This window comes from Myxocyprinus asiaticus, chromosome 13, assembly GCF_019703515.2.
Source record: "Myxocyprinus asiaticus isolate MX2 ecotype Aquarium Trade chromosome 13, UBuf_Myxa_2, whole genome shotgun sequence".
In the NCBI taxonomy this organism is placed as follows: domain Eukaryota; kingdom Metazoa; phylum Chordata; class Actinopteri; order Cypriniformes; family Catostomidae; genus Myxocyprinus; species Myxocyprinus asiaticus.
The window spans coordinates 36445254-36465004 of record NC_059356.1 but is presented as its reverse complement, the minus strand read 5'-3'; the positions used below and the strand labels follow the sequence as shown (position 1 = coordinate 36465004).

At 36.7% G+C, this 19751-nt stretch overlaps 1 protein-coding gene across 4 annotated transcripts; it reads right to left on the bottom strand.

Moving 5' to 3' along the window:
• Nucleotides 1–16: 16 nt before the first annotated feature.
• Nucleotides 17–14209, bottom strand: LOC127450770 (protein spinster homolog 1-like). 4 transcript variants are annotated; one of them, XM_051715112.1, is made up of 13 exons: nucleotides 13983–14209; nucleotides 10681–10954; nucleotides 7177–7242; nucleotides 6908–7044; nucleotides 6257–6408; nucleotides 5507–5573; nucleotides 5242–5384; nucleotides 4650–4802; nucleotides 3272–3461; nucleotides 2996–3061; nucleotides 1940–2038; nucleotides 1666–1834; nucleotides 17–1043 (listed from the first exon to the last, which is right to left on the bottom strand). In XM_051715112.1, the coding sequence occupies exons 2-13, from the start codon at nucleotides 10886–10888 to the stop codon at nucleotides 973–975; spliced, it is 1521 nt and encodes a 506-aa protein (XP_051571072.1). In that variant the 5' UTR covers nucleotides 10889–10954; nucleotides 13983–14209; the 3' UTR covers nucleotides 17–972. The 4 variants fall into 4 exon arrangements, with proteins under 4 accessions (XP_051571072.1, XP_051571071.1, XP_051571073.1 ...); XM_051715111.1 differs by having other exon boundaries at nucleotides 10681–10893; XM_051715113.1 differs by having other exon boundaries at nucleotides 10681–10890.
• Nucleotides 14210–19751: the final 5542 nt, after the last annotated feature.

Sequence of the window (19751 nt, the reverse complement as noted above, 5' to 3'; positions counted from 1 at the left end):
TGACTGATCAGTGTGTGTGTGTGTGTGTGTGTGTGTGTGTATATATATATATATATATACACACACACACACACACACACACACACATATATATAGTATATATAATGAAACCGATAATTACAACAATTATCTTTATCAAATTAAGCTAATATTTGAATCATGGCAGCATTAGTGTTTGTTTTTTTATATACTTCCTAAAAGACCTTAAAAGAAGCTCAAATGTAATATGGAAGAAAAGATATAAAACAGGATGAAAAACTAAGGTTGCTGTTGAGACAGATCATAGACGGACTTCAGTGCATTGCTCAGTATAGTCTGAATCCGTTTTTTCTTCACAGTACAGTTTTGGGGCTGATTTAAATGCAAAAGCAATTTGACAGTGCATTGGGTTTCAGTCTGACTAAAAAAAATCTTTATCAGTTTCTATAAAGACATCTGACCGACAGCCACTGAGTTTGACCTGTCTCACTGACCTTTGAACCAATAGACAGCAATCTGAAAAATCCATTCAGACCCTCTCCAAATAAGGTCTACAATCTATGTTATATGGCTTGAAATCAGCTGTATGCATCTCAAATTAATGTAAAGAATTCTGGCTCCAACACATAACCTTTTCTATTTCTCATTTCACCAACATACGTTTTCAGTGTGCCTTGCTCTCCTCCCATTGGTCTCCTCCAGGGAAAGGGAGAGTAATTAATGGCCACAGAACTTCCAGGAAAGATATTTCTTGAATTTCTGTTATTTTGACATGCTCCCAAATCAATATTGGTGTTAAGGATATAAACGAACAAAAACAAAAAAATATTCATAATAAATTACTATAAAACTCCTTATTATGGAGATAGTCCAAGCAGTGATTATTATCTAACACCGCTCCAGGATTGGCTGTCGGCGGCTCTAGTGCTGTCTGCCTAAGCCAATCAGACCGTTGTGCCCTGTCCTGAGAACCAGCCAAATCCTTTCGTTGTCTCAAATTAAAACGCTTGACACTGATACTTTAGTGGATCTGCCCCTCTTTGGAACAACGATTGGTGCATCATCTGAAAAAATAAATAAATTAAGATTGCCATGAGTCTATAATTACAATAATTCTGAATGCAGCCTAAGATCTACATAAGGATTATTCAAAGTTAAAATAATTCTTTTTTTTAATTTTTTTTTTATGTATTGCGGCATTTAAAAAAAAAAAAAAAAAGATTTAGACAACTTTACATCTACACTTTTTTTTTTTCATGTGCTCACATTTCTGCTTTTACACCCTCTTTCCTGATAGGTTTCCACTGTTATTGTTCCACTGCTGTAAAAGTGTTTACATAATAAATATATATATATATATATATATATATATATATATATATATATATTTTTTTTTTACAAACCAAGGAATGAGTCGAAACTATTTGCTATAATAATCGACAGCATGCCATAAAATGCTCTCCGCAAATATTAAGTTGTATTTTACCTGGAATATTCCTTTAAAACAGCAAGATCTTTTATGAAGAAAAATATGTCACTTTAATTGACTCCTTAGAATATACACAAAATTTCAGCTGAAATCTGAAAGCGAATTGCATATCTCCTGAAAAAAGCTAAAATGGACTGAAACAGGAAAAGCCAGTGATCTAAAAGAATATTGCTGTCAATGACAATGAGATCACTCACCAGAGGGCACATAGTTTTCAGCCAGATTTCGGTCTTGCTCGATGAAGAGGGCTGTAGCCAGGAAGAAAGCTCCACCACCCACGGCCACAAAGGAGCACAGCAGGAGTGACATCTGAAGAGAGCGAAATTCCCACATATATGAGTCTGACTTCTTTAGCGAGTCGGAAACCTGAACACAGGAGAGAGGGAAGAAATAGAGGACAAGCCATTTTTATTGTCTTTTATTAAATACATTTTAAAAATCTTTTTCTATTTATGTATGAGAGAGACATACCACTCCAATGAGATAGGGGCTAATGGCATCGCCCATCAGGTGTGAGAGCACAATCTGAAAGGCCTCTGCTGTGGAGCGCCGTGTGGGGATCACAACATACTGAGAGAAGACAGGGAAAGAAATAAGGGAACCAAGGAAGAGAAATGCAGACAAAATGCATGTTCAACAAATAAGGTTAAAAAAAAAAAAATGAGGTTGAAAAAGAGTTTTTCAACCTTGTTATGTCTAAATACAGTTTAAACTCTGATTTGTGTGTTTTTGGTATTTTCTAGCCATAGAAATTAAATAAACATCCAAATTAAATAAACAAAATGTATATATAATAATAATAACAACTACATCCATTTTTACATACTGTATAATAACAAGGTTGAATGGCTGAGCTTGACCAATTGCAAGATGTGCAAACGCTGGACACAGCGAAATATGTTTTTGGTCATTAAAATAAGTTCATAATTAAAAATCGTTTTTACTGCAATAAACTGAATACCGATTCACCAAATTTGTATATGTTGTGTAATTTTAAATGTTGAACACAATTGAGAAGTTTAAGCCCTCAGAGGTGGGACAGGCCAAAATCTCGATTCTAAGGGGGATACAGACATTTGGAGCGAATTCCTATTGAAAGTAATTACCCTATGCCCTACTCACATACAAAGGCAGAGCACTTGAAGTGGGTACTCTGAAAGGAGCATGGCATTACTGTGTGAAAGTACCTCTCGGTATTAAAAGATTAATTTCCTTATTTTCGTTAGGGGCGACCCTTTGAGTGGTGTCCCCTTTCCTGCAGTGCCCTTCAAGGGTGCAAAAATGCAGTTTGCAATTCACCCTTTTCATGCTAGGATACATTTAAGTTAGATAATACTATATCTAAAATATATAATAGTTCTTACTACAAAAAACATGAGACTTGTTCCTCTAGTGCTTTAAAAAAAAGTCATGGGACACCAAAGTACTGCATATTCATGAAAAGTGCCATGTTTGTGGAAAAAATAAGTATGCTTTGTGTTTTGCCTGTATGTGGAAATGGAATAAATATGAGATAGGGACACTCACTAGCAGGATGTCTGCTACAATCGCCCAATTCATGGACAAGAATGTTTCACCCAAGAAGATAAAGACCTGGTGAGAACAGAACACAATCATCATCTGAGCAAAAACCACCTTTTTGGTTAGCATAAAACTGCCCTACATTCAACCACTGCAACAAGACTGTGGTCTGTATAAAAGTGCAAACACTTCCTGGGGGAAAAAAAAATGGCTTAAAAGAGAGATACAGTTGGGGTACAGGATAGGTCAACTCAATAGACAGAGATAAAGGGAGTGACTTACGTATGTGGCCGCAGTGCTAGCCTGAGCAAACATGATGGACAGATAGAGAAAGGGAGCAGCGAGGAGGAGTCCTGCAGCACAGACCAGAGGATCAGCTCGTGGGGTTCTCGTCCTCAGCAACTTGCTGGCCTGCACTCCACCTGCTACACCCAGGATACCAGTTACAACTGTGATGCCACCAAAAATCAGACTGCAAGAGAGAGGAGAATAGAGGAACATTATTAGTGCATCTGAGGTGTTCTGTTAAATCGTTTTTTAATTGTTTATTTCTGTAAACATGCAATAAACGGATGTCTTTGTTGCATTACTTCTCGCAGTTTTTTTTCAGCATCTCAAGCCACATTTTTAAGACGCCAAAGTTAAAAGAAACACATCTTGAGACACCTGCATTCTGTTCTAGTCACCGAGCTGCCTAAACACGTTCTGTCTGGAAGGCCTCTTAGATGTTCTTAAAGGAATATTTCACCCAAAAATGAAAAATCTCTAATAATTTATTCACCCTCATGCCATCACAGATGTATATGACTTTCTTTCTTCTGCTGAACACAAATTAAGATTTTAGAATAATATATCAGCTCTGAAGGTCCATACAATGCAAGTAAGTGGTAGCCAAAATTTTGAAGTTCCAAAAAAGCACATAAAGGCAGCATAAAAGAAATCCATAAGACTTTGGTGGTTTAATCCATGTCTTCTGAAGCGATCCAATCTATTTTTAAGAGAACAGACCAAAATGTAACTCCTTTTCACTTTAAATCCTGACTTCAGCAGTCTCCTTGGTGATCATTATTTCAAGCTCAATTACACTTCCTAGCTCCATCTAGCTCTTTGTGCATGTGTCTAGCACTAGGAAGTGTAATCGAGCTTGAAATCATGATCGTGCCTAAAAACTGCAATGGCAAGATGTACATTTTTGTCTGTTCTCACCCAAAATCAGTTAGATCACTCCAGAAGACAATATTAAAACACTGGAGTCTTGTGGATTACTTTTATGTTGCCTTTATGTGCTTTTTGGAGCTTCAAAATTCTGGCCACCATTCACTTGCATTGAAACAGAGCTGAAATATTCTTCTTAAAATCTTAATTTGTGTTCTGTGAAAGAAAGTCATACACATCTAGGATGGCATGAGGATGAGTAAATGATGAGAGAATTTTCAATTTTGGGTGAACTATCCCTTTAACAGAAAAATAATTACAATATAATCAGCAAAGCTAAAATGAGATAAGTTATAAGAGATAAGAAAGCGCAATACTCTGTAGTATTGCAGCATCAAAACATTACAACCATTTAAAAACAAAGATTTCAAAAGTATGTGCGAATGTCTTGATGAACAGGTGTGTATCTTTAAAGAGGGAGTTTGTATGTGTGTGTGTGCATTACCTGTCAGAGGTGTCACATGGGTTCTTTAAGCATGGCTGTTTTTCTCCGATGAAGACGCCTGCTCTAAATAAAAAGGCGGGGGCCCATAGGGCTAAAGATCCTGTCACAAAGGCCACAGCCGTGAAGCCAAATGTGGACAGAACAAAACTAGGACTAAAACAAATGCAGTATGAGATAGAGAGAGAAAGAACATTTAGTTCAGGCAAGAAAAGTAAACAACATCCAGTCACTGCAATTAATCACAAGACAAATTGCTCGTAGAAGAAAGAGATGCCCTTCTTACATTCTACACAGAATTATGGTCAATTAACAAGATATGTAGGAGGATAGAGGGTGTCAAATCCTATTTCACTCAGTGTTTCAATATCTTGATATTGAATATCTGATAAAAATCACCAGCCTCTAATGGTGGACGATTAGCCATTTTATAATTTCTTTGCCAGTCATGTCGGCAATAACAGTGAGGAAATGATGTGGAATGAAACTCTCAGTCTAATATCAGATATTGAAAAATTCCCTGCATGAAATCTAAGGCAAAGGGTGCAACTTGTAAATGCTGCTTTAAAGGCAACATGAGCTCTCGGTGACTCACTTCCTGCAGAGTGCTTTCATGTCCACCAGCCAGCTGGTTCTTTGCAGCGTGTGCTCTGGATGAGCTTCGATTGCACCACGCTTTGGCTCCTGAACCACAAACACCAAGAGGACTACTGCCAGAAGCCCCAGACCAGGGGTCACCTAAGAAAGAGAATGGAATTACAGAGTACTGTTATCATCATATTTCACCAGATTTGGTGGTGAAAGCAAGCAGCATGTATTATGTAATATAATCAGAGAAAGATCTAAAACTACAGACATACCCGCAGAGCCCAGTGCCAGTCCCCAGCCACATCATCCACCTTTGAGCCCACTATATAACCCAGACCACTGAGGACGGAAACCAGCAGATTTCAAAGAGAATACAGTGAGATTGTCAAAGATGTAAATAATCTAAATCAACCATATTATAAAGCAAACTGTCCACTAACCAGAAATTTTCATGTGTAAGTCTCATTTACCTAATCATTCCAAAAATAAATGCTTCTGTCTCACTTTGGCTGCTATCTGTCTGTCTAATATAAATAGGATAAGTGGTCTATCTGCCTATGAAAGTAAGCCAAGTAAGTCAAATTACAAAATTAAATGCTCCCCTGCTACTAATATGTATTTACTAATGTATAGATGCAATTTTGCTTGGTTTATTGAGAGCAAAAAAACAAAAAAAACAAACAAAAAAGTACAATCCTCAGAGATTCAAAGTGGTGAAATTTACAACTCATTAGCTTAAGTCACTCTTCTATAGCAACGACCCAAGTGATGTCACTGCTAATTCTTCATTCATAGCTTAATTTTACATTTTAGTTAATTGTTCATTTTCTAGCAATAGGTATACAATACAAGGTAATTATTCAAGGTAGAAATGCAAAAAATGTCTTTACATCCTATCGGAGTCTAGTTATGACATTCTCTACCATTACAGAAAAGTTTTCACTTGTAAATGGGCAGCTGGATTTATTGGAATTTAAAAAAAAAAAAAAAGTTTGTGTGTGTCTGTGTGTGTGTGGACCCACCTGCCCACTGGAATGGCAAAGTAAAAGATAGACAGCATGTTGGTCCTCTTCTCCTTGATGAACAGATCAGCGATGATGGTGGGAGCAATTGTGGAGTAACTCGCCTCCCCGACACCCACCAGCCCCCGCGTCAACAACAACGCCCAAAAATACTGAGAGGATGACAGAATTTATTCTATTAGTTTACTCTCCAAATCACACTTTAAGTACACTCACACACTCCAAAGAGGAAACAATACTGAGTCAAAAATTGAAAGCTGTTGCTTTTATAAATAAACAAAGTCTTGGAGTGAAATGGTTTTTAAATATAAAGCTTTATAGGTAAAGGATTTATAGGTGTCAAAATGGAATTCCAAAAATAATGACTGTTTTTTAAAAAACAAAATCCTGAACACTCCCTGCCACTGATCAGAGAAACATGGATGTCCCGCTCCAAACTCGTGCCATTGGTTGATTCAATGAGCCACAGATTTTTAACTTTTTTAGGAAAACAACCTACAAACAGCTCATTTATATTTGTGCACAGTGGCCACTGTGTAATCTAGGATAGGAGTATTTGAACAAGTATTTTTGTTAAGTATTTTAACATTGAAAAAATTCCATTCAATACAAATACAGAAATTCACATGAAGGTTGTCATGTAGGACTTACATCTTTACCAACGTAGGAGCTGGCCAGTGTCACTATACACCAGAAGGAAATACCCACAGACATGATCACCTTCCTGTTATACCGGTCGCCCATGTAACCGAACAGAGGAGCCAGAAACATGTAACTGCAGATGAAGACTGAATAGATAGGATTGAAAGAGAATGTAAAAGGAACGATGCAAAACCTCAAAATCTAAAATACAAAAAAGTCTAAAATATGTCAGATTTCACATGAGTATAAATCACATATTGCATAAATGATCCACTTGCCTGTCTGAAGTAGCCCTGATTTGCCATCACTAATGTTGAAGAAATGCTCAATGTCTGGGAGTACACCTATAAAAGAGGATATGTTTATTATTACAATGAAGTCTAGCAACTTCTACTCATAAGTCAAACACTCATTAGGAACAAGGAATAAGGGTTTTCCTTTCCAACAAAGCACTCTATTGCCAATACAAGAACTACAGTGCCCTCCATAAGTATTTGGACAGTGAGACACTGTAATCCACCATCAATCAAAATGTAATTGAAGTGCAAACTGTCAGATTTAATTTGAATGGATTTACATACAAACTGGGTGAACGGTTTGGGGCTCAAAAGTAATTGGACAAACTAACATAATCATATATAAATTGATCATCTTAATACTTCGTTGAAAATCCTTTGCAGTTAATGACTGTCTGAAGTCTGGAACCTATGGACATGACCAAATTCTGGGTTCCCTCCCTAGTGATGCTTTGCAGGGCCTTTTACTGTAGCTGTCTTAAATTGCTGCTTGTTTATGGGTCTTTCTGCTTTCAGTTTTGTCTTCATGAAGTGAAATGCATGTTCAGTTGGGTTGAGATCAGGTGACTGACTCAGCCATTGAAGAACATTCCACTTCTTTGCCCTTCTTAGGTTGCATTTACAGTATGTTTTGGTCACTGTCCATCAGTACTGTGAAGTGCCGTCCTCTCAATTTTGCAGTGTTTGGCTAAATCTGAGCAGAAAGTATAGCTTTCACTTCAGAATGAATCCTGCTGCTTCTGTCAGCAGTCATATAATCAACAAATACAAGTGACCCATTTCCATTGGCAGCTATACATGCCCATGTCATAACACTGCCTCCACCATGCTTACAGGTGATATGGAATGCTTCGATCATCATCCATACTCTTCCCATGACTCTGGTACAGGTTCATCTCAGTTTCAACTGTCCAAACAAGTGTTCCAGAATTTGGCAGGCTTGTTTTTTTTATACATATTTTATGGCAGTCTAATGTGGACTTCCTATACTTGAGGCTCACTAGTGGTTTGCACCTTGTGGTAAACACTGTACTTTCTGTGTTATCTTGATTGTAGACTTTAACAATGACAAGCTTACCTCCTGGAGAGCATTCTTGACTCGGATTGAGGTTTTGAAGGGGTGTTTCTTCATCAAGGAAAGAACTCTGTGATCTTCCACCACAGTTGTCTTCTGTGGTCATCCAGGCCTTTCTCTTTGATGGATTTATTTTGTTTTGTTTTTTTCAGCCTAATGATAGTCAGCTTTACTTGCATTGACAGTCCTTTGAACATCATAATGAGCATGTACAGCAACAGCTTCCAAATGCAAATTGCACATTTGGAATCATCTCCAGAACTTTTAACTGCTTATTTTTTACTGAAATAACCTGGGAATAGCCCACACATGGCCATGAAATAGCTTCTCAGTCGATTGTCCAATTATAGTGCATTCAGACCCCTTCATTTTTTTCCAGATTTTTAATAACTTTGCAAATTTATTAAAAAGAAAAAACTAAAATATCACATTGACATAAGTATTCAGACCCTTAACTCAGTACTTAGTTGAAGCAGCTTTGGCAGCAATTACAGCCTCAAGTCTTTTGAGTATGATCCGGCAAGCTTTTCACACCTGGATTTGGGGATTTTCTGGCATTCTTCTCAGCAGATCCTCTCAAGCTGTCAGGTTGGATGGGGGCCATCAGTGGACAGCCATTTTCAGGTCTCTCCAGAGATGTTCGATTGGGTTCAAGTCCGGGCTCTGGCTGGGCTATTCAAGAACATTCACAGAGTTGTCCCTAAGCCACACTTACGTTGTCTTGGCTGTATTCTTAGGGTCACTGTCCTGTTGGAAGGTGAACCTTTGGCCCAGTCTGTGGTCCTGAGCTCTCTGAACCAGGTTTTCATTAAGGATATCTCTGTATTTGCTGCATTCAGCTTTCCTTCAACCCTGACCAGTCCCCCAGTCCCTGCCACTGAAAAACACCCCAACAGCATGATGCTACCACCACCATGCTTCAACATTGGGACGGTATTGCGCAGGTGATGAGCACTGCCTGGTTTCCTCCAAACATGACCCTTTGAATTGAGGCCAAACAGTTCAATCTTTGTTTCATCAGACCAGAGAATCTTGTTTCTCACAGTCTGAGTCCTTTAGGTGCTTTTTTTGCAAATTCCAAGCAGGCTTTCTTGTGTCTTGCACTGAGGAGAGGCTTCCGGCCACTCTGCAATAAATTCCAGGTCGATGCAGTGTTGCAGTGATGGCTGTCCTTCTGCAAGTTTCTCCTATCTCCACACATGATCTCTAGAGCTCAACCAGCGTGACCATCAGGTTCTTGGTCACCTCTCTTACTAAGGCCCTTCTCCCCCAATTGCTCAGTTTGGCCAGGTGGCCAGCTCTAGGAAGAGTCCTGATTGTTCCAAACTTCTTCCATTTAAGAATTATGGAGGCCACTGTGCTCTTGGGAAACCTCAATGCAGCCAGAAAATCTTTGTAGCCTTCCCCATATCTGTGCCTCGACACAATCCTGTCTCTGGGCTCTGCAGGCAGTTTCTTTGTCTTCATGGCTTGGTTTTTGCTCTGATATGCATTTTCAGCTCCAAGACCTTATATAGACAGGTGTGTGTGCCTTTCCAAATCATGTCCAATCAACTGAATTTGCCACAGGTGGACTCCAAAGTGTAGAAACATCTCAAAGATGATCCAAAGAAATGGGATGCACCTGAGCTAAATTTCAAGTGTCATAGCAAAGGGTCTAAATACTTATGTCAATGTGTTATTGCAGTTTTTCTTTTTAATACATTTGCAAAATTATCAAAAATCTGGTTTTTGCTTTGTCATTATGGGGTATGGTGTGGATTTATGTGAGAGAAAAAATAATAATTTAAAGCATTTTATCATAAGGCTACAACATAACAAAATGTGAAAAAAAAAATGAGGGGGTCTGAATAATTTATGAATGTACTGCACTTTTGAGCCCCTGAAAATGGGGGTTTGTGTATAAAGAAAATGCTGTACAAATTAAAGCTGGCAGTCTGCACTTCAATTGCATATTGATCAATTCATTTCAAATCCATCATGGTGCTGTACAGAGCCAAAATTATGAAAAGTGTCTCACTGTCCAAATACTTATGGAGGGCACTGTACGTTAACAAACCTCATCAAACAACAGCATATCAAAAGCTGAACAGCATGTTTAACCTGTTATTCAGTTACAATTCATTTATTCTAAGAATTTACTATGTGACTTAACTCTGTAAACAAGAACAACAAAAAGAATCAAATCAGACTACTATAATTGATATCATGTTTATAGAGCACTCTTATTAGGACATACATTGACAGAACAGGTGTGTCTTTGCCTTGTGCCTTTTGTAACATGCCACAGGTATCCTTTCCTATTCATTAAACAAAATATCACTGCAACCTCTTGCAACTCGCAGCAGTGATCTGGAGGGAAAGGGAACCTGCATTGTCTACTAGCACTGAAATCTATTAGAACTAGTTACCTGCCACAGTGAATCTGTCCATATAGTTTAGCAGGTTGATGTAGCAGAGGACAACCACTGTCAACATAGCTCTTCTATTAGACACTCCACTAGCAGATTCGTCCTCCTCAGGATGAGATGGCCCCACCTTGATGTCAACAGGCTCCTCCCCCTCATTATCATCTGAGAAGAAGGGTGTGGTGTCTGCAGAAGCATCTGTTCGTGACATCACTGCTATAGGAGGAACATGATGATGAGGAGGAGGAGAAGGAAAATGCCAATGCAGAGTACAAATCTATAACCAACGGTAGCAAAAGATTTCAGCAAAGGGTTACTGATTTAGATTGCAAATATACAGATGCACATAATACACTCAAAACTTATACATAGATTAAGGAATAAAATCCTGCGTAGGCTTGATTATTTGCATTAGGTTTATTGTATCTAAATTAGATTTATTGTACAATGAACACTTGTTTGTATTTGTACAGGAGGCACTTCTTTCCTGTTAGATAGTGTTTCAAATTGCATTCTTGCCATCTGTTGATCACAGCGATTTCATATGCAATGTATCAGTACTTCTCACTCTGGATAAAGAGCATCTGATAAATGCCTTAAAAGTGAAAATTCTCTGCCACACAGAATCAAAAACAAAGGTTGACAGACGCAGTTTTGGACAGTACTGTGTTTAACGCTAAGGGCCAGAAAAAAAAAAAAAGTGCAAAGTCCGCCACTGTCAGAGTCTATTTACTGATTAATAGTATCAATAGTATCGGCCAATATAAGCCTTTCACTGATATATCCGTATCGGTGTATATTTTACCGATATTAAAACTTTTTTTGGAACATATAATGCAGAAAACAATGCTTTAGAATTGGTGTCGTTACGTAGTTTGTCCAACAGAGCGCGCTCCGACTTCATTGTTTACAGAGCTGACTCTGAGCTGACGGTGGCTCTGCAGACAGGGCAGAGTTAAACGGTGTGGATTTGAGCGGTCTCTTCTCGTTAAATTGCTAACTAGTTTGTGAAATACATACTGGAAAGTTAATAAAAAATGACCCCATCATTTTATATAACTAATATAACGTTAACCCTGTCCCTGACAACCATGTCACTCATGTCTGTTTGCTGTTAGCCGCTATAGTTTGTCAGTGCAGTCAGTAATGTAACAGATTGAAAGGTAAACATCAGAGCATCTTTTTGCAGCTCAGCAGACAACGGTGCAGTGGTGGATTGTGTCTGATGGGTAGTTGGGTAGACACAATGCTGGAAAGTAAATAAAGTCCATCTTTTACTCTCTATAGGAACGAGCTTACAGCTAACTAGATAACCACGTAGCTAATTTCATACCTTGTCAGCGTGTAAACATGTTCCAAACTGTTTTGTTCAGGATTCACAGTTTGGTACCCCCTTCAACCGAACAATTCCAGTCGTTGCATTTATAAAATGTAATATTTAAAAGTCTGGTTTTCCAGAAATTAAAATAGGATATGTAATAAAAGTAGATTTAATAAATAGTATATTTGCCCTGTGTAAATAATAATATATAGGAACTGTATCTAAAATAAATGAGGGGTGATACATACTAATACAACAGGCAGGAAAAATAGACATTTATTCATTTTAATATCCTATATATATATTTTGAATGTGTTGAAACTTGACACCGGGCGACGAACCCAAAAAACGGCACCGTTAGATCGGATTCATGCTGAAGAGCCGCTTAAAAGTACGGGTTTTTTTTTTCTCTCTCTCGTAAATGTAAACGAGTGTAAATGCCAACATCATCATATATGTCGAAAGAACTGATGCCTGTCAACCAAAACATAAGCTCACTGATGTCATTAAATGAGTCTGCTTTTTTATTCCATCCGTTACTCCTGGTCAGTGGCTGCCGTATATATAGTTAGTTTATATGTAGGGTTATGTTCTACCTAAATTTAATGGTGCAATGCTCACATATTTAGTAGAGCGTAAATTGTGACTTAGTGCCCATTTATGCCACAACTTGGCTAAGTTGTAATGTACGTATAGCTGGTGCAACCAGCCCCTGATGTTTATTTAGCTATTTTATTTTTATTTATTCTTTATTTAAATGGTCAGCAATTGACTGATACTAAACAGTGCTGATGTTTATTAAGCTATTTATTTTATTTTTATTTATTGTGGGCAATTGACATACAACATACAGTACTGATTTTTATTTAGCTATTTATTGTATTTTTATTTATTTAAATGGTCAGCAATTTACTTATACTAACAGTACTGATGTTTATTATGCTATTTATTGTATTTTTATATATTCTTTATTTTCTCAGTGTTCATTTCTAGAATTTTCTTTGATAAAAATATTTGTTTAAGAAAGCAGCCTTCTGAGTACCTTTGCATAATCATTTTGGTGCAAAATCAGTGCACAATCCACATAGAAAAGGTCTGTTTTCATTCCAGCTCAAAAATGAGCTATATCAGTAATCAGTGAATTTTCCCCCTCTAAAATCGGTATCGGTCTAAAAAATCCCATATCTTTTGGGCTTTACTGATTAAATACAAGCAGCTATTGTAGCATACAAATACTGCTGATCACATTAAAATATAATAAAGTATCTTTTATGGGAGTGAGACGAGCCATTTTATGTTATTTTGTTTGCTGCATTTTCTAAAACAGACTCCAATGGGACACAATGCATAAAGTATACTTGTAATCCAATTCATCAGAAGTGTGTCCTACTAGCATATAAGACAGACAATAGTGAGAGGGAAGTAGACATGGGCCACAGGCTCGTGATGCAAATTAATCTCGCCACAATGTCGTGTGAAAACATTGAAGAGGAAGAGACGCTGAAAGACTGACAGTGTGAGAAATTACATGACACGCTTGGAAAGCAGTGTATGCTATTATTAAAACTCAACGAATGTGTTCAGATGTTGAGGTTTGATTAAACAGCAGATCAAATCTATTTACATCAACCAACGAATGAACACAGTACCTAATGCTAACAAAAGTTTTTGTATTTATGGCTAATAAATTATTATCCTGTCAAAGCAATCTGTATCTTTGACACAGATAAGCATGTCAGCTGAACCGGTTTCTGCTGACATCTGATGACTGGTGTTGACTAACACTAGTCTATGTCTACAGACATGTAAATAGGTTAACAGATTCCACAAAAACACACGCAAAAGGTGTGCCTCTCTGGATTAATCCTTTTACATGTGGTCATTACGGGAAGAGGACATTGGGATATTACTTTAAAACACACTTAGGGCTTTCACAACACTGGGAAGCAAAACACATGTTGTTGTTGTTGTTGTTGTTGTTTACCTGGAAAATGCAAAGCGTAGACAGGCGCGTCCTCAAAGTTGTTTCTCAGGGCGGTGTTGGGGTCTCCCTGACTGGTCTAGACGTTTCAAGGTGTTATCTTTACCTTACCTCCTGTGTGAACATCTTCAAATTACAGCGGAGAGCCTGGAACCGTACCGTGCAGCTGACCGCCTTTACTGTTTTGTTGCTGATCTACAGTCTCAGCACGACGCCATATTGGTGTGACGCAGAACTTCCGCTCTAAAGTCATGTGACTCCCCTCCCCTCCTCACACACACCAGTCAACACAGTTCGCCAACCCTAAATCATTGCACTATTTCGAAATAATATCATTTAAAACCATATGTAAAAAAATAAATAAATAAAAACAAAACAAAAAAAAAAAAAAAAAAAAAATTCAATGACACATTTATTTGAGTTTTTGCTCTTTTCGCAAATGTTTATTGGAATATGCATTATTTGCTATTATTATTTATATTTGTAAATGTGTGCCTGTCTGAATAGATTGTAATTCTGTAAATTAATTTTGACGGTATTTGGCGCTTTATACAAATAAATACTTCGACAAACAATGACAAAAGTTGCCAACAAAATCAATAGTGAATCTGAACCTTTCATTAGTCTCTATTTGTACTGAAGTATCATTAGTGCTTTGTCAACACAATCTAATTGTAGGGCAGTGATTAACTGGTCGAGCTGATCAATGACCCGAGATAACGAGTTCAAATAGGTAGGTGTCAAGCAAACATTAGTGTATTTAAAGGGGAATTCTGAATCACAGCTACATTTAGGTAAATGTACATAAAAATAAATAAATAAATGAATGAATGAATAAATAAATAAATAAATAAATAAAATAAAAAAACAGCAATAAATATGCCTTCCATGTTTGTAATTTTATTTTATTCCTTTCAAAGTTAATGTTTCATATTAAAAACAGGCACATTCCATAAATTCTTAAATAAATCTGGTGTATGTACACAATGTAAAAATGGCTTATATTACTACTTCTAACAGAAGACATTTATATGAAACCTAAAATAAAAAATACATGAATCCTATGGTGTTTATCAGCTGTTAAGAAGGTCGACAAACAAAAAAGGACCTCCAGCAAAATCCAAATGTACCACAGAATCATTCTTATACACATTTACATAACATAGAAAACAAGGTGTTAAAGAAGTGCAAAACACCAAACATAAACAGTTCCAGCATTTAGGCCCAGACGTCAATGACATCCCCACCCTCTGTGTCTAGCTCAGCTGGAGTGTGATCATGTGTGACCTTTGACCCTTCAAAGAGGAATTTAGCCTTCTGCTTAGCACTGGCAGTCAGACCAGAGATGAACTGGGACAGGATAGACCATAGAGGAGCATTCTTCAGAATAATAATAATAAAATAAAATAAAAAATATTAACAAATGGCAATAAGGTGCTTTTTTTTTTCACTGGAAGAGTTCACTCAAAAAAGATTGTCATTTTCTCAAGCTCAAGTTGCTCCAAACCAGTATGACTTTTGTTCTTTCATGAAACACAAAAAATGTTAGGCAGAATTATCAGTCTCAGTCTCCATTCACTTCCATTGCATCTTCTTTTCTATATGATAAAAGTGAATGGTGACTGAGGCTGTAAAAATTTAAATTCTCTCATCATTTACTCACCCTCACGCAATTCCAGATGTGTATGAATTTCTTTCTTCTGCAGAACACAAGTGAAGATTTTCAGAAGAATATCTCAGCTCTGTGGGTCCATACAATACAAGTGAATGGTGACCAGAACTTTTAATCCCAAAAAGCACATAAAGACAGCATAAAAGTAATCCATACGATTCCAGTGGTTAAATCCAAGTTTTCTGAAGTGATCTAATCGGTTTTGGGTGAGAACAGACTAATATATATATACTTTTTCACTATAAATCGATAAACTTCTTAGCGCCATCTAGCGCTCTGTGCACGAGTCAAGCATTATTTTGTGTAATTGAGCTTGAAAACATGATTGTGCATAGAGACTGCAATGGCAAGATTTAAAGTGAAAAAGGAATTATATTTTGGTCCATTCTGATCCAAAATCGATTAGATTCGTTCCTTGGTCTGTTCGCTTAAAAATAGATTAGAATCTATTCAGAATATATTGATTAAACAACTTATTACAGTTTTATGGATTGCTTTTATGCCATGCTTTTGTGCTTTTTGGAGCTTTAAAACCATTCACCATTCACTTGCATTAAATGGACCCACAGAGCTGAAATATTCTTCTAAAAACCTTCGTTTGTGTTCTGCAGAAGAAAGAAAGTCATACACATCTGGGATGGCACGAGAGTGAGTAAATGATCAAATAATTTTCACTTTTGGGTGAACTATCCCTTCAACATTTTGTCTAATATCTCCTTTTGTGTTTCATGGAAGAAATTCATATGGGTTTGAAACTACATGAGGAAATGATGACAGAATTTTCATTTTGGGGTGAACTATACCAAGAACAATAACTTTGCCTGTATTCCATCTAACTGAGTGCACACAAGCATGGGAAGGACAACATGAATCCAAAAAGATGTGCATACCTTCTGCAAGGGCAGCAGAAACAAAATGAGGAGAGAGTACTCTAAATATAAATCTGTAGCATCTATGTTATAAGTGGAATTTTTCAAGAAAGCATTTCAACTTGTTTTACTCAAGGCACACATCTTCTTTATCAAGAAGGTTCAATGATAATTAGAAAGAAATAAACGCACCGTGACATATGCATATGAATTTCGCTTAAATCATTCAATCACAGAGCTTGGTTTCTATTACTTATGATGTCAGCTTTGACAAGACCCAGCTTATTGACTGAGGAGTAAATAGGTCATCCAGTGTAGACTCCATCCATCTTTTTCAGTACATTTTGATTAGGCCGAATGGTCAACTGATATGGGATTTTCAATGCCCTACGTCGATATCAAATACTGACCTTGCAAATATATCAACGTATTTCTAATTTTGATGTCAATATGAAGTCAAGAAGCGATTTTGAAGAGGTTACCACAAAACCAAATACAAAAACCTGAAACAAATAACAACCCAGCTTTGGGGTGAAACATGTCTTCTGCATAAATACTTCCACACCAAAGTCAGTCTGTTTACTTATTGAGGTTCACTGTGTTCTGGCTCCTCCTCTGAGCCACTCAGATCAATGCTGATTGGCTGTTTCTCTGTCCAGGGTGGGGAAGGAGACCAGAGGTGACCTCCTTTTCCTTGTCTGGTACAGAAAAGACAGTGAGAATGACGCTGGATTAAACTTACATGCAAAGAAATGAAAGAAAAGAGTCTGAAAACCTCCATTCAAAAGAAGCAAAGTGGTGTGTTAATATAAATTTAGTTTAAAGAAATGTAATGTACTCAAATACATTGCCACTATGGCCAGTGGTCTGTAAGGGCGAATACCTGTGAGACTGGTTTGTTTGAAGGCTACTGGCTTCAGATTTACGGAGCGGCTCACCTAAAAGAAAATAACATTTTATGAATCACAATTTAGCTATGTATGCACTTTGGAAGACATTAGTACCAGTGCATCTAAATTACAGGCATTCTTCAAATACTTCATATACCACTATATATAGTGCAACAAATCCTGAACATGGTTCTAGGTAACAGTGCATGCCATAGTAAGTGACAGCAGGTTGAAAAGCCTTCCAGAGGCAATGGTTTGCATTCATTAAGGACACTGGTCAGCGGGATTTAACCCATCTTGTTAGAGTATACAAGTACAGTTGTGATGGATGAGGGGTCAATGATGCGCCGGCGTTTAGGGGGTGGTTTCGGAGGGTCTGATTCAGGATTTTTACCTGGAATAAAGAGAACTACGGAAATAATTCACTACTGAAAATGTGTTATGGCGTAAAAATGCATTAGGTTGAGAATGACATAAATAGAAAATTAAACTCGTTGGTATTATGTCAACAGATACCAATACTCTTAAGTTAACGGAATACTAAAATGTACAATGGACCAGGAAGAGATTATTGATAACTGAAACGAAACCACTGAAAGTGTTTCACTTTTCCAATCATGCAGATTGTTTATCAAGGATAAATGATTAGCCTGCTTGCTACTGTACAAAAGAACAGCACTGAAATCAGATATTCAGAGTTGTTTTCCGGCTATAACCATTTGAACACTGTGTCCATGTAAAATTTAAGGAAACAAAGTTGAAAAAAACACTTTAAATACTTCGAAGTAGAGGAAAAAAAACAGACAATAATTGATGTCTCACCGTTTGTGCCATGATCCATTTCCGCGCGCCCCTGTGGAATTTATTTGTCTTTTTCTTTATTTATTAGATTTTTTAAAAAAAACATTTAATTAGCCTTCTCATCTTTTGTGACTTAGTGATTGTATTATTACATTGTTCATGCTGTGTTCTTTTGTTTGTATTATTGAACATTATATTGCATAATTGCTTCTCAAAAAAAAATTTAAATCATATTATCACATTTTAAAGGTGTACTCATTAATATTTTACTATTTTTTTTTTTTTTTAAAGAAATTAACTGTAATTTTAAAACACATCTATAATATCATGAGCACTCACATGAGATGAAGACTCCAGTCATTTCAGTAACCTTATAAAAGTGGTGGTGGCGTAGTGGGCTAAAGCACATAACTGGTAATCAGTAATCAGGTTCAATCCCCACAGCCACCACCATTGTGTCCTTGAGCAAGGAAATTAACTCCAGGTTGCTCCAGAGTGCTTGTCCCTGTAATCAGTGCACCGTAAGTTGCTTTGGATAAAAGCGTCTGCCAAATGCATAAATGTAAAAGCTCTTTTATTCTACATGGAGCAGGGGCGCCTCATGTGGGCTGCCATGTTAGGATCACATGACCAGCCCAATACTACTCCATTAATTACTTAAGGGAATTACTTCCCCCAAGCAATCAGACTTTTGAACTCTTGATCTCACTTCGATCAAAATACATCAGCACTGCACTTTATTACTCTTACTCTATATCTCACACCGGACTGTCATAAATTATATTATTATTATATTATATTCTCTCTTAACAACTGACTATCAACCGACAGCCTGAATGTCAATACAGTACAACACAACCTACTGTACATTCTATATATACTATATATACTTTTTTTTTCCATTGAATAATGTGTATCTATATTGTGTGTATTGTATACTGTACAATGTATGTTATTATTTGTATATTGTGTTGTAATTATGTGTATTTAGACTTTAAATTGTGTTGTGTTAATCTGATGTTTATTGTAAATTGGTATATGTCTCATCTACTTTCACACACCATTGCACTTGTGTATATGGTTGTGTGACAATAAAAGTGATTTTGATTTTGATTTGATTTTTGATTTAATCTCAGTAACCGCCCTGTTATTGGACACTTTCAGTTATGGTTTAAAGTAATCATGGCTGACAGCGAATGGTGAATTTCTACTGGCATTGGTGACTGAAAACTATTGCATTTGAATGATGCTGCATACATGCCCCTAGGCGTAAGTGTAAGTCAGTCCAAGATGACATATTAAAAAAAATTACTGAGTGCACCTTTGAGATGTTTTGTATAGATTTAAAAATGTTTTACAAGTCAGTGATTACCATGACTAGTAATCCACTTATATATCTATTTTGTTTTAAAAGAAAAAGTAATTGTATTTTATTTTCATGTTTTTATTTTTATATATATATATATTTCATTTTTTTTTTTTTATTTCTTTTAAAATATATAAATGTTATATTTTTGAAACTTTTTGTTTTCCCTGTATT